General features: G+C 35.3%; 1 protein-coding gene across 1 annotated transcript in view; it reads right to left on the minus strand.

The window, feature by feature from the left end:
* ADAM9 (ADAM metallopeptidase domain 9) overlaps nucleotides 1-12,464 on the minus strand; it is a 113,066-nt gene that overhangs the window by 6,850 nt on the left and 93,752 nt on the right. The window contains exons 19-20 of the mRNA XM_050801305.1: nucleotides 7,847-7,988; nucleotides 6,691-6,778 (exon numbers count right to left, since the gene is read on the minus strand). Of these exons, the coding sequence (XP_050657262.1) occupies nucleotides 6,691-6,778; nucleotides 7,847-7,988 (230 nt within the window). The remainder of the gene's footprint in view (nucleotides 1-6,690; nucleotides 6,779-7,846; nucleotides 7,989-12,464) is intronic.

Here is a 12,464-nt window from a genome sequence, read left to right on the forward strand (position 1 = left end):
CATTAGAATAACAGACAATGTTTAAATTGCAACAAAAGATGTTAAAATATAGTCTCTTTAAAGTTCTTAGAAAAAAAAAAAAACCGCTGTCAGCCAAACACATTCTGAAAAGACAAAAACAGAGAATTTACTACCAAAATACCTTCGCTAAATACCAGAAAAATAAGCTGAGATTCAATAAGGTTGAAAGCAGACAATGAACACATGGGAAAATAGCTAAAGCTCATAGAGCATTTCACATGTGCCACATGCACTTCTCAGTGCTCCACACATACGAATCCCTCTGATTTTCACAAAAGTCATTTGTGATTAGTACTATTATTATTATTATTTTACAGATGAGGAAACAAGTACAGAGAGAGTTTGAGAATCTTGCCTAAAGTCACAGCTTATAAAGTGACAAAGGCAGTACTCAAATTGGGCAGTCTGGCTCACAGTCCATCCTCTTAACAATTAATTTAATTGGTGTATGGTCTCACAAACCTAAATAAACATTTCATAATTCAATAGTCATATTTATATTGTAGAAGTTTTTAAAAAGATTTAAAATACTAGACAACAGACCACGCGTGGTGGCTCACGCTGTAATCCCAGCACTTTGGGAGGCCAAGGCAGGCGGATCACAAGGTCAGGAGTTCAAGACCAGCCTGGCCAATATGGTGAAACCCCCTCTTTACTAAAAAATACAAAAATTAGCTGGGAGTGGTGGTACACACCTATAGTCCCGGCTACTCAGGAGGCTGAGGCAGGAGAATCGCTTGTTGCAGGAGGCGGAGGTTGCAATGAGCCGAGATGGCACCACTGCACTCCAGCCTGGGCAACCGAGAAAGACTCTGTCTCCAAAAAAAAAAAAAAAAAAAAAGTTTTGAAAGGCTTCCAGAATCTCTAGCCAGGCTGAGTAGCATAAGTCCTCCTTGTATAAAACAAGGCTGCAAAATCTGGGAAAGGCAGCTCATTCTTCAAATGCCAAAATCCCAACAATAAATGACAAATAATACAAAGAAAGAGAAACACGGCACATTTAAAGGAACAAACTAAATTTCCAGAAACTGACCCTAAGGAAACAGATATATATAAATTACCAAAGAATTCAAAAATGACCATCATAATGATGTTCAAAAAATTAAAAGAGAATGCAGAGAGACAACTAAAATAAATCAGGAAAATGATGTATGAACAAAATGAGAATATCAACAAAGAGATAGGAACTATAAAGAAGAACGAAACAGCAATTCTGGAGCTGAAAACTGTAATGCTAAATTGAAAGATTCACTGGAAGGATTCAACAACAAACACGATGAGGTAGAGGAAAGTATCAGTGGACTCAAAGACAGTATACTCAAAATCAAAGTGGCAGAGGAGCAAAAAAGGTGAAGAGAAAGGAAAATAAATAGCAACACAAAGCCATATGAAAATAAAATACTCGATAATAAAGGTAAGCGTATAGACAAGTAGAGAATTCTGTAGTACTGTAAGTGTGAAAATCACTTTTAAATCTTGTTAGAATGTTAAAAGCATAGCATAAAAAGTAATGAATCTGTGTTAATGATAAGCAATATAAAAAGAGGTAATTTTGTGTCATCAATTACATAAAGTGGAAGAAGAAGAAATATAAAGGGGTAGAGTTTTTGTGATTGAAGTTATCAGTTTAAAATAGATTGCTATACATTTATAAAATATTTTATGTAACTGCAAAGATACCACAGTATATGTACTATAGAATATGCACAAAGGAAAATGAGAATCAAAATATTACTACAAAAAAAATTATTGTATATTTCAAAATAGCTAAAAGAGTAGAGTTGGAATGTTCCTAACATAGAAATTATAAATCCTTGAGGTGATGACTATCCCAATTACCCTGCTTTGATCATTACACACCGTATGCTTGTTTCAAAATATCACATGTACCCCATGTGATATGTGCAACTCTTATGTATCCATAATTGTTTTTAATTAAAAAGAAATACAAAAGGCAGCAAGGGAAGAAGGAAGGGTCAAAAACAAAATAGCAATATTAAGTCCTTACCTATCAGTAATTCCTTTAAATATGAGTAAGTATTCTGTGCAAATGGAAACCAAGAGAACAAGGATAGCAATATTTACATCAGACAGAATGATGTAACATCAAAAACATTAAAAACAGAGATGAAAAAGGGCATTAATGGTAAAGGGGTCGATTCATCACAAGGATATCACAACTGAATACATATGCAGCCAATTTAGAGTACCTAAATATATAAAGCAAATATTAATTAATCTGGAGGGAGAGCTAAATAGCAACCCAATACTAGTAGGAAACTTCAATACTTCACTTTCAACAACAGATAGATCATCCAGACAACAACTCAGTAAGAAAACATTTGACTCAAACTAGACTTTAAAAAAACTGATCTAACAAACATATTCCATCCAACAGAAGCAGAATACACATTCTTCTTAAATGCACACAGAACATTCTCCAGGACAGATAATATGTCAAGCTGCAAAACCAGCCTTAACAAATTTTAAAAGACTGACATCAAGTACCTTTTCCAACTACAATATTAGGACTCAAAATCAGTAACTGAAGGAATTTTAGAAAATTCACAAATACAGGAAAATTAAACAACACGCTCCTAAACAACCACTTGGTCAATAGCAGATAACAAGAAATATTTTAAAATACAGCTGACACTTAAGCAACACAGATTTGAACTGCACAGGTACATCTATATGCAGATTTTTTTCAATCAAACACAGACTGAAAATACAGTATTCATGACCCACATATATAGACGGCCAACTTTTCCTATATGTGGGTTCTGCAGGGCCAACAGCATGACTTGAGGATAGACAGATTGGGCTATATGTGGGGGTCCTGGAACCAATCCCCAATGTGTACCAAGAAACAAACTGAATCTTGAGACAATAAAAATAGAAACACAACATAACAAAATGTACGCAACACAGAAAAAGCAGTTCTAAGAGGGAAGTTTATAGCAAGTCTATACCAATAAGTGCCTGCATTTTTTTTAAAAATCTCAAATAAACAACCTAATGTTACACCTCAAGACCTAGAAAAAGAGGAACAATCTAAGCCTAAAGTTAGTAGAAGAAAGGGAACAGCAAAGATCAGAGCAAAAATGAATGAAACACTGGAAAAATAGTGTTAACAGAATCAATATAACTAAGAGTCGGTTTTTTGAAAAGATAAATAAAATTAACACACCACTAAGTAGACTAAGAAAACAAGAAAGAAGAATCAAATAAAATCAGAAATGAAAGAGGAGACATTACAGCTGATACCACAGAAATACAAAGTTTTATAAGAGACTGCTATGAACAATCATACACCAACAAACTGAACCTAGAAAAAAATAAATTCCTAGAAACATACAACATATGAAAATTGAATCAAGACGAAATAAAAAATCTGAAAAGATCAATAATAAGTAAGGAGACTGAATTAGTAACTTTAAAAAGTCTCCCATCAAAGAAACTCAGGACCTGATAAATTCACAGCTGAATTCTACCAAACATTTAAAGAAGAACTAATGCAATCCTTCTCAAACTCTTCCCAACACTTGAAGAGGAAGGAACATTTCCAAACTCATTTTACAAGGCCAGCATTACCCTGAAAACAAAGCCAGACAAGGACACCACAAGCAAAGAAAATTACAGGCCAATATCCTTTATGAACATAGATGCAAACATCTTCAACAAAATACTAGCAAACTGAATTCAGCAGCACATAAAAGGATATTTCCCAATAACCAAGTGAGATGTATTCTGGGGACGCAAGGATAGTTTAACACACTCAAATCAATAAATATGCTACACAACAAAAAACAGAAGAACATAAACATAACAAAAACCATGTGATCATTTTAAGAAATGAGGGATAAGCATTTGACAAATTTCAACATTCTTTCATGATAAAAACTCTCAACAAATTTGTATACAAAGAATAAACTGGGCCAGGCATGGTGGCTCATGCCTGTAATCCCAGCACTATGGGAGACCGAGGCAAGTGGATCACCTGAGGTCAGGAGTTCAAGACCAGCCTGGCCAATATGGCAAAACCCTGTCTCTCTACTAAAAATATAAAAATTAGCTGGGCAGGGTGGCACATGCCTGTAATCCCAGCTACTCAGGAGGCTGAGGCAGGAAAATCACTTGAACCTGTGAGGAAGAGGTCGCGGTGAGCCAAGATCATGCCACTGCACTGCAGCCTGGGTGACAGAGCGAGACTCTATCTCAAAAACAAAAAGAAAGAAAGAAATAATGAACCTCAGCACAATAAAGGCCATACATCACAAGCCCACAACTAACATCATACTGAACAATGAAAAACTGAAAGCTTTTCCTCTAAGATCAGGAATAAGACAAGAAAGTCCACTCCTACCACTTCTACTCAATATAGTACTAGAAGTTCTAGCCAGAGCAGTTAGGCAAGAAAAAGAAATAAAAGACATCGAAATTGGAAAGAAAGAAGTAAAACTGTCCTTGTTTGCAGATGACATGGTCTTTTATATAGAAAACCCTAAAGAGTCAACCAAAAAACTGTTAAATAAATTCAGTAAAGTTGCATAATACAAAATCAACATATGAAAATCAGTAGCATTTCTATACACTACAACAAGCTATCCGAAAAAGAAATCCAGAAAAAAAATTCCATTTAGAATGACAGCAAAAATACATACATAAATAAAATAGGAATAAATTTAACCCCCAAAATAAACATCTGTACAAAGAAACCTATAAAACACTGATGAAAGGAATTGAAGACATAAATAAATGAAAAGATATCCCATACTCACTGACTGGAAGAATTAATATTAAAATAACCACAGCAAACTACAGATTCAATACAATACCTATTAATATTCCAATGACAATTTTCATAACAATGAAAAAAATCCTAAAATTCATATGGAATCACAAAAGACCCAGAATCACTAAACCAATCTTGAGCAAAAAGAACAAAGCTGGAAGCAACACATTGCCAAATTCTAAAATACACTGCAAAGCTGTACTAATTAAAACAGCATACTACTGGCATAAAATAGACATAAAGACAAACATAACAGAGAACCCCAAATCCACAAATTTATGGTCAGCTAATCTTCAACAAAGGTGCCAAGAATACACAATGAAGAAGGGACAGTCACTTCAATTAATAGTGTTGGGACAACTTCATATCCACATGGAGAAAAATGAAAATGAACTGGTATTTCATACCATATACCAAAATCAACTCAAACTGGATTAAAGATTTAAACAGAAGACCTGAAACTATAAAACTACTAAAAGAAAACATAGGTAAATATTCTTAGGAGTATTGCACTATACATGTAAAAATTGTTAAGATGGTAAATATTAGTGTTTGGTTTTTTTTTTACCACTACTGTTAAATTTACAAAAAACATCTTGAAAACAATGGTTAAAATGGCAAATTTTATATATATTTTGCCAAAATCAAATAAGAAATATATACATATATGCCAATGATGAAGAAAAGTATACAGATAATTTTGAACTAGCATACATAGGGCCTATGTGGCCATCCTGTATACATAATGACGTGGAAAAATCTCCAAGATATATGGTTAAGAGGAGAAAGGGCATAACAATTTTGGCTCCTTTTTATAAAGGAAAAGGGGGTAGAATAGGGAGATTCTGTGTCTCTCTCTGTGTGTGTGTGTGTGTGTGTGTGTGTGTGTGTGTGTGTGTATTAAAAAATGAAGAAAGATTTCTAATCAACAGTGAAAATGAATGAATCACAGCTATATCCATTGATAGAGATAAATCACAACATGAGATTAAGGGGAAAAGCAGGTTGCAGATATATGTGCAAATTATCAAATAAAACGTTCTTAAAAGTTTTAAAACAGATTTAAAAATTACATATTGCTTAGGGATATATGCAGATCAGTAAAAGTGTGTCATGATCTAAACACTCCCTCATCTAAACACTGATCTAAACACTGTTCCTCACTTGCAGGAACAGTGACTATCAGTCCTACAGCTGAGACAATTAGGCCAATCCAATAGCTCAGCACCAAGGTCTTTGTAACATCCCATAGGGAGATGGAGACAGGTATTGAAAATAGGAAAAGAGCAGACATAGAAAAAAGTAGTGATAGCATAGGTCCCATGTCATTTCCCAATCCTGGTTGCTAGGCAAGGCATTCCTAATGTCCAGCTGTCTTTTTCTGTGTCCTCTGAGCGAAGGACTCTGCTGGTTTTCCTTTAAAAAACTCAGGGGGCAGGGCACAGTGGCTCATACCTGTAATCCCAGCACTTTGGGAGGCCAAGACGGGTGGATCATTTGAGGTCAGGAGTTCAAGACCAGCCTGGCCAATGTGGTGAGACCCCGTCTCTATGAAAAATACAAAAATTAGCCAGGCGTGGTGGTACACACCTGTAATTCCAGCTACTTGGGAGGCTGAGGCATGACAATCATTTGAACCTGGGAGGCAGAGGTTGCAATGAGATGCAAATTATGCCACCGTACCCCACCCTGGGCAACAGAGCAAGACTGTCTCAAAAACAAAAACAAAAAAACTCAGCGACCACATACAATACTCTTGAATTCTTAAGAAGGTATCTATGTTTCTAGCTATATCTACATAACTTAGTTTTTAATCTTTAAGCATTTGATCCTTTAATACAATAAAGAAAAATAATTTTTCATTTTATACTTACAACTTCTCTGGGAGGTGTCACCGGTGAAACATGTCGAGGAACACTCACTGGCTGTCTAGAAGGGTTTGCTTGATTTTTGCCATCTGACCTGAAAGATACAATTACTTTTGATCTAAATTAAGATTAAAACATTTCTATATGAAATATTACACACATTTTGCATTTTCCCAAATACAGAATAATGATGTTGGTAGTGGTGGGGATGATAATCATGATACAGTTAAAAATTTTATGTCATTTTAACAGCTTTCACATATTTTTAATCCTTATGGTATTAGAAAGCATTACTAACCACATTTTATAATTAAACTTAAATTTTAAGAAATTGCGAAATGTGGTCAATGAGGCCAATGTTCCCTAACTTTTCTCAAGTCTTCCTAAAATCAGAGAAGAGTAAAAGCATATTCTCAGGTTGCCAAGTAGTCATTTTAAAAATTAGGAAATACAAGGGTAGTGAATGGATTGGCTGGAAAGGTAACAGGTAAGTTTTAGACATGCTGAGGTGACAGCAAATCAGTGCAGTGGAGATGTATGAAAGATAGCTGTAGTTATGGAACTCAAACTTCAAAAATGCAGATGGGGGAATTATGCATAGACTGGTCAGTTGGAAGTATGATAGGAAGTATCTACTTACTCCTCTATCAGAAATTGGTGTTAAGCAAAATGAACTCTGAGGGCCACTTTCAGCAGCCTAAAGGCTGACCAACATAATCCTTTCTCCTCCCCTTAAGAGAGGCGGCTTGGTCACCACCACCTTTCAACCCATGCTAATCATGTCGAAAGGTCAGAGAAATAACTTACAACCCTATTTTAGAGGATTACCAATCTCTGGTGATATGACTATCAGCATTAACACTTTATAAATTATTTAATATAGGCAGAGCGTGGAAGCTCACTCCAGTAATCCCTGCACTTTGGGAGGCTGAGGCAGATGGATGGCTTCAAAAAGTTCAAGACCAGCCTGGGCAACATGGCGAAACCCCATCTCTACAAAAAAAATACAAAAATTAACTGGGTGTGGTGGCACACCTGTAATCCCAACTACTTGGAAGGTTGAGGCAGAGAGAATCACCTGAGCCCAGGGAAGTCAAGATTCTGTCTCAGAAAATATATGTATATATTTAATATAGGAATTAAAAGAAAAAAATCTAAGTACTCATATGTTTGTGATCTCTTCTTTCTGAAGTAGCGTCTCCACAGTTGATCTCTCTTGATGAAGATAAAAATAGCACAGACAATAAGGGGAACAATTAAGAAGAAGAACACCAGAAGTCCATCCCTCAATGCAGTATTCATTTCTAGAGAGAAGAATTTTACATCAACAGTCACCAAACTCATACTACCCAGAAAATACTAGATGATTATAAATACTTTACATTAATTTTCACATTACTCAAAAATCAAACTGACATTAATTGAATACATTGAGAAGTGTTCCTCACAGTTCATTCCTGCCCACTTTATTTCTGCCTTCACAAAAATAACCACTTTTATTAGTTTCTTCTGTAATCTTACAGTATTTCTTTGAACAAACAATCAAGAACAAAATATGTTTCTACTGTCAACACTTTCTTACACAAAAGGTAGCATACTATTTATATACCATTTGGTGCATCAGTTTTTTTCCACTCATCTGAACATAGTGGTCCTCCTCGTTTTCCATACAGCTATACGAAACTCCATTGTGAAGATGTTCTAGGGTTTATTTAACTTGTACCCTACTGATAAACATTTTTATTTTTCTAATCTTTTGCTACTAGCAAAAAAACTGCTATAATGAATAACCTTGTACATATGTCATATCATATGAGTGTAGGTATAATAACTACAGAATAATTTCCCTAAAGCAGAACTGCTATATCAATAAACAAGTGCATTCATCATTTCTTTTAGGTATTGTCAATTTGTCTTTCAATAGTTACAATTTATTGCTTGTAAGATCAAGCAATATGTAAGAATTCCCCATAGCCTCACCCACAGAGCCAAACTTCCAGATTTTTGCCAACCTGGTAGGTGAAAAATTTTCTCTTATAGAATTTTAATTTACTTTTTTTAATACTATGAGTTGATAATTTTTTTTCTTTTCTTTTCTTTTCCTGAGATGGAGTCTCACCCTGTTGCCCAGTCTGGTGCAATGGCACGATCTCAGCTCACTGCAACCTCTGCCTCCTGGGTTCAAGCGATTCTCCTGCCTCAGCCTCCCAAGCAGCTGGGATTACAGGCATGTGCCACCACGCTCAGCTAATTTTTTTGTATTTTTAGTAGAGACAGGTTTCACTATGTTGGCCAGGCTGGTCTCCAACTCCTGATCTCATGATCTGTCCTCCTCGGCCTCCTGAAGTGCTGGGACTACAGGCGTGAGCCACCGCGCCCGGCCTCATTTTTTTCTTAAGGAAACATTGTTTATTTTTTTCTGCTCAGTCCTTTGACTATTTTTCTACTGGACTCTTGCTTTTTTCTTCTTAATTTCTAAAACTTCTTTAAATATTAGAGAGGTTAGCTTTGTCCATGATACAAGTTGGAAATATTTTCCCCATTTTAACCTATGGCACTATGCTTTTCTCCATGGAGAAGTTTATTATTTTTGTATAGTTGAATTTATCAATCTTATTTTCATGCCTTCTAGATTTTAAGTTTCATTAGAACTTTTACAAATTCTTTAAGTATTTTATCTGTTCTGTGTTCTTTTGAGAAACAATATAGTAGATATAAACAGGAGTGGTAAACTGATTCATAATTTTAAGTTTGTTAAAGAACCAGAAATTTCTGTAAAAAGTTGTTATATGAAACAATATTTATCCCAAAACTATATGAAACAATATTTATCCCAACTGAAAATCAAAATACAGTTGGCCCTGGAACAATGTGGGTTTGAACTGTGCAGGTCCACTTATATGCAGGCTATCTTGTGTTTCCACCACCCCTGACACCAACCTCTCCTCTTCCTCCTCCTCCTCAGCCTACTCTACAGGAAGATGATGAGGATGAAGGTCTTTATGATAATCTACTTCCACTTAATGAATAGTATATATATTTCCTCTTCATTATGATTTTAATAAATTTTCTCTAGCTTGCTTTATTATAATGATACAGTATATAATACATATAACAGACAAAATCTGTGGTAATCAACTGTTTATGTTATTGGTAAGTCTTCCAGTCAACAATAGACTATTAGTAGTTAAGTTTTGGGGAAGCCAAAAGTTACATATGGGTTTTCAACTATGCAGGGGGTTGGAGCCCCTAATCTTTGCATTGCTCAAGGGTCAACTGTACAAAAAATTAAAGCAAGCTTCGTATGTCATTTTATACTTACTAATGAGTAGACAAAATTTAAATTAAAGCATTCAACACTGGCAAGATTATTTTGAAACTGATACCTTTGCACTGTTAAGTGGCATTATACGAATGTATATGATTTATTAGGAATTTTTACTCCTAAACCATAAAAAGGATTATTCTCTTCAAACTAACCTCATTACGGGCAACTGACTCTTCAATTGGAAAAATGTATAGCATTAACATGTACACTACAATGTTAACACTGCATTATCAAAATCTTAGAAACAATCTAAATGTCAAATAATCAGAAAACAGCTAAGTGAAGTTACAGCACATCCACAGGATGAAATGATACACAGTCATTAAAATCCATAGTCCTGACTTCCAGTTATAGCCAAAGTGGAGTAACAGGGACCAGATTTACTCTGCCAGCTAAAATAACCAGAAAACCAGACATAATATATGAAATAACAGTTTTCAAGACACTGGACATCAGGCAACAAAGAGCAATGATCCCTGAGAGGCAGAAAAAATAAGGTGAGCCTTACAATTGTCCGAGGTTAGTATCTAAGGAAAGTTAACAGACACTAATGAGGGATGTGGGCACCAAAGCAAACCCCAGTGGTCTCCCTCAGTTAAAGAGATGGAGCTGGTATTCTGAAGAGGGCAAGGCAGCTAGAGTTCCTAGGCAAAGTACCAAAGGGAAGGGAGCTACAGAGAAAAGCTGAAAGATCTGCATCAGTGCTGAAGGATATATGCATGTAAGGAGACCATATGAAGCCAGAGAAAGAACCATGTGAAAAGATTGGTGGAAATAAGCCCCACAGCTCAACAGGACTAGGAAGAGTATTTGCTCCTATAATTCAGTGGGAAACCTCATAATTAACGTGGCACTGAGCAGCATAAACAGAAGTGGTTTTGCCTCAGTAATGAAGCAGAATCAGCCCTAGACTAAATGCTATTCAGGTCCTGCCTTACAAGCTTAAAAACAAGACCCAGAAGGATCAAATTATGTCGACGTAACTCAAGCTACTAGTACAAACCTCATCAGTAGAAATCCAAAAATATCCAATAACCCACAAGGTAGGATATACAATTTCTGGCATCTAATAAAAATTTATAAGGCATACAAAAATGCAGAAAATAAAAGAGGGAAAAATATCAAAACTGAGAAATTACCCATATGACAGAATTAGTAGACAAGGACATTAGTAGTTATTACAACTGTATTCTATTTGTTCAAAAAAGTAAAGATTGAGCATCTTATGTAGAGTTATGAAAGATATATAAAAGAAACAAATGGAACTTCTAGAAATAAAAACTATAATGTCTAAAATGCAAAACACACTGGATCAAGTTAATGGCAAATTAGACTTCACAGAAGAAATGTGAACTTGAAGAGTAACAGAAGTTACTCAAAATTAAACATGGAGAATAAAGAGTAATTTTTAAATATCAACAGCCAACCAGGTGTGCTGGCTCACACCTATAATCCCAGAACTTTGAGAGGCTGAGGTGGGTGGATCACTTGAGGCCAGGAGTTTGAGAACAGCCTGATCAACAGGGTAAAACCCTGTCTCTACTAAAAATACAAAAGTTAGCCAGGCGTGGTGGCACACGCCTGTAGTCCCAGCTACTCGGGAGGCTGAGGCATGAGAATTGCTTAAACCCCGGAGGCAGAGATTGCCATGAGCCAAGATCATGCCACTGCACTCCAGCCTGGGTGACAGAGCAAGACTCTGTCTCAAAAAAAGTAAAGTTAAATTAAAATTTTTAAAAACTAATAAAAATAAAAAATCAACAGCCAATCAGTGAGATGTGAAATAACGCCAAGCAGCCAAATATACATAAAATTGGAGGACTTGAATGAGAAGACAGAAAGAGGAAGACAGAAAAAAATATTTGAAGAAATGATGGCCAAACATTTTCCAAACTTGAAGAAAACTATAAAAGCAAAGATCCAAAAAGCTCAAAAAATCCCAAGTACCCCAAGGCATACTATAAGAAATTACTAAAAACCAGAGATAAAGAGAAAAAATTACAAGCAACCAGAGATTACAAAAAGACATATACAGAAGACATCACAAAGAAAAAGATGACAGCAGATTTTTCAGGAAAAACAATGCAAGTCAGAAGACAAGGAATATCCTTAGAAGTAAAAAGGGAGGAAAACATTCATCCAAAATTCTTATCCAGTTAAATTATCATTCAAGCAGCAAGGCAAATTAAAGACTTTTTCAGACGTACAAAAGCTAAAAATATTTGTCACTAGCACACCCATATTATAAGAAATGTAAAAGGAAATCTTTCAAGCAGAAATTAAATCAGATTAAAATGCAAATTTACATAAATGAAGAACACCAGAAATGGTAATTATATGGGTAAATATAGAGACTTTTTCTAGTATTAAGTCTCTTTGAAAGATAACCAACTGTTCAAAAATGAATAATAACGAATTGTGGGATTTATAGTAGAAGTAAAACATGTGACAA

This window comes from Macaca thibetana, chromosome 8 (assembly GCF_024542745.1).
Source record: "Macaca thibetana thibetana isolate TM-01 chromosome 8, ASM2454274v1, whole genome shotgun sequence".
Lineage (NCBI taxonomy): Eukaryota > Metazoa > Chordata > Mammalia > Primates > Cercopithecidae > Macaca > Macaca thibetana.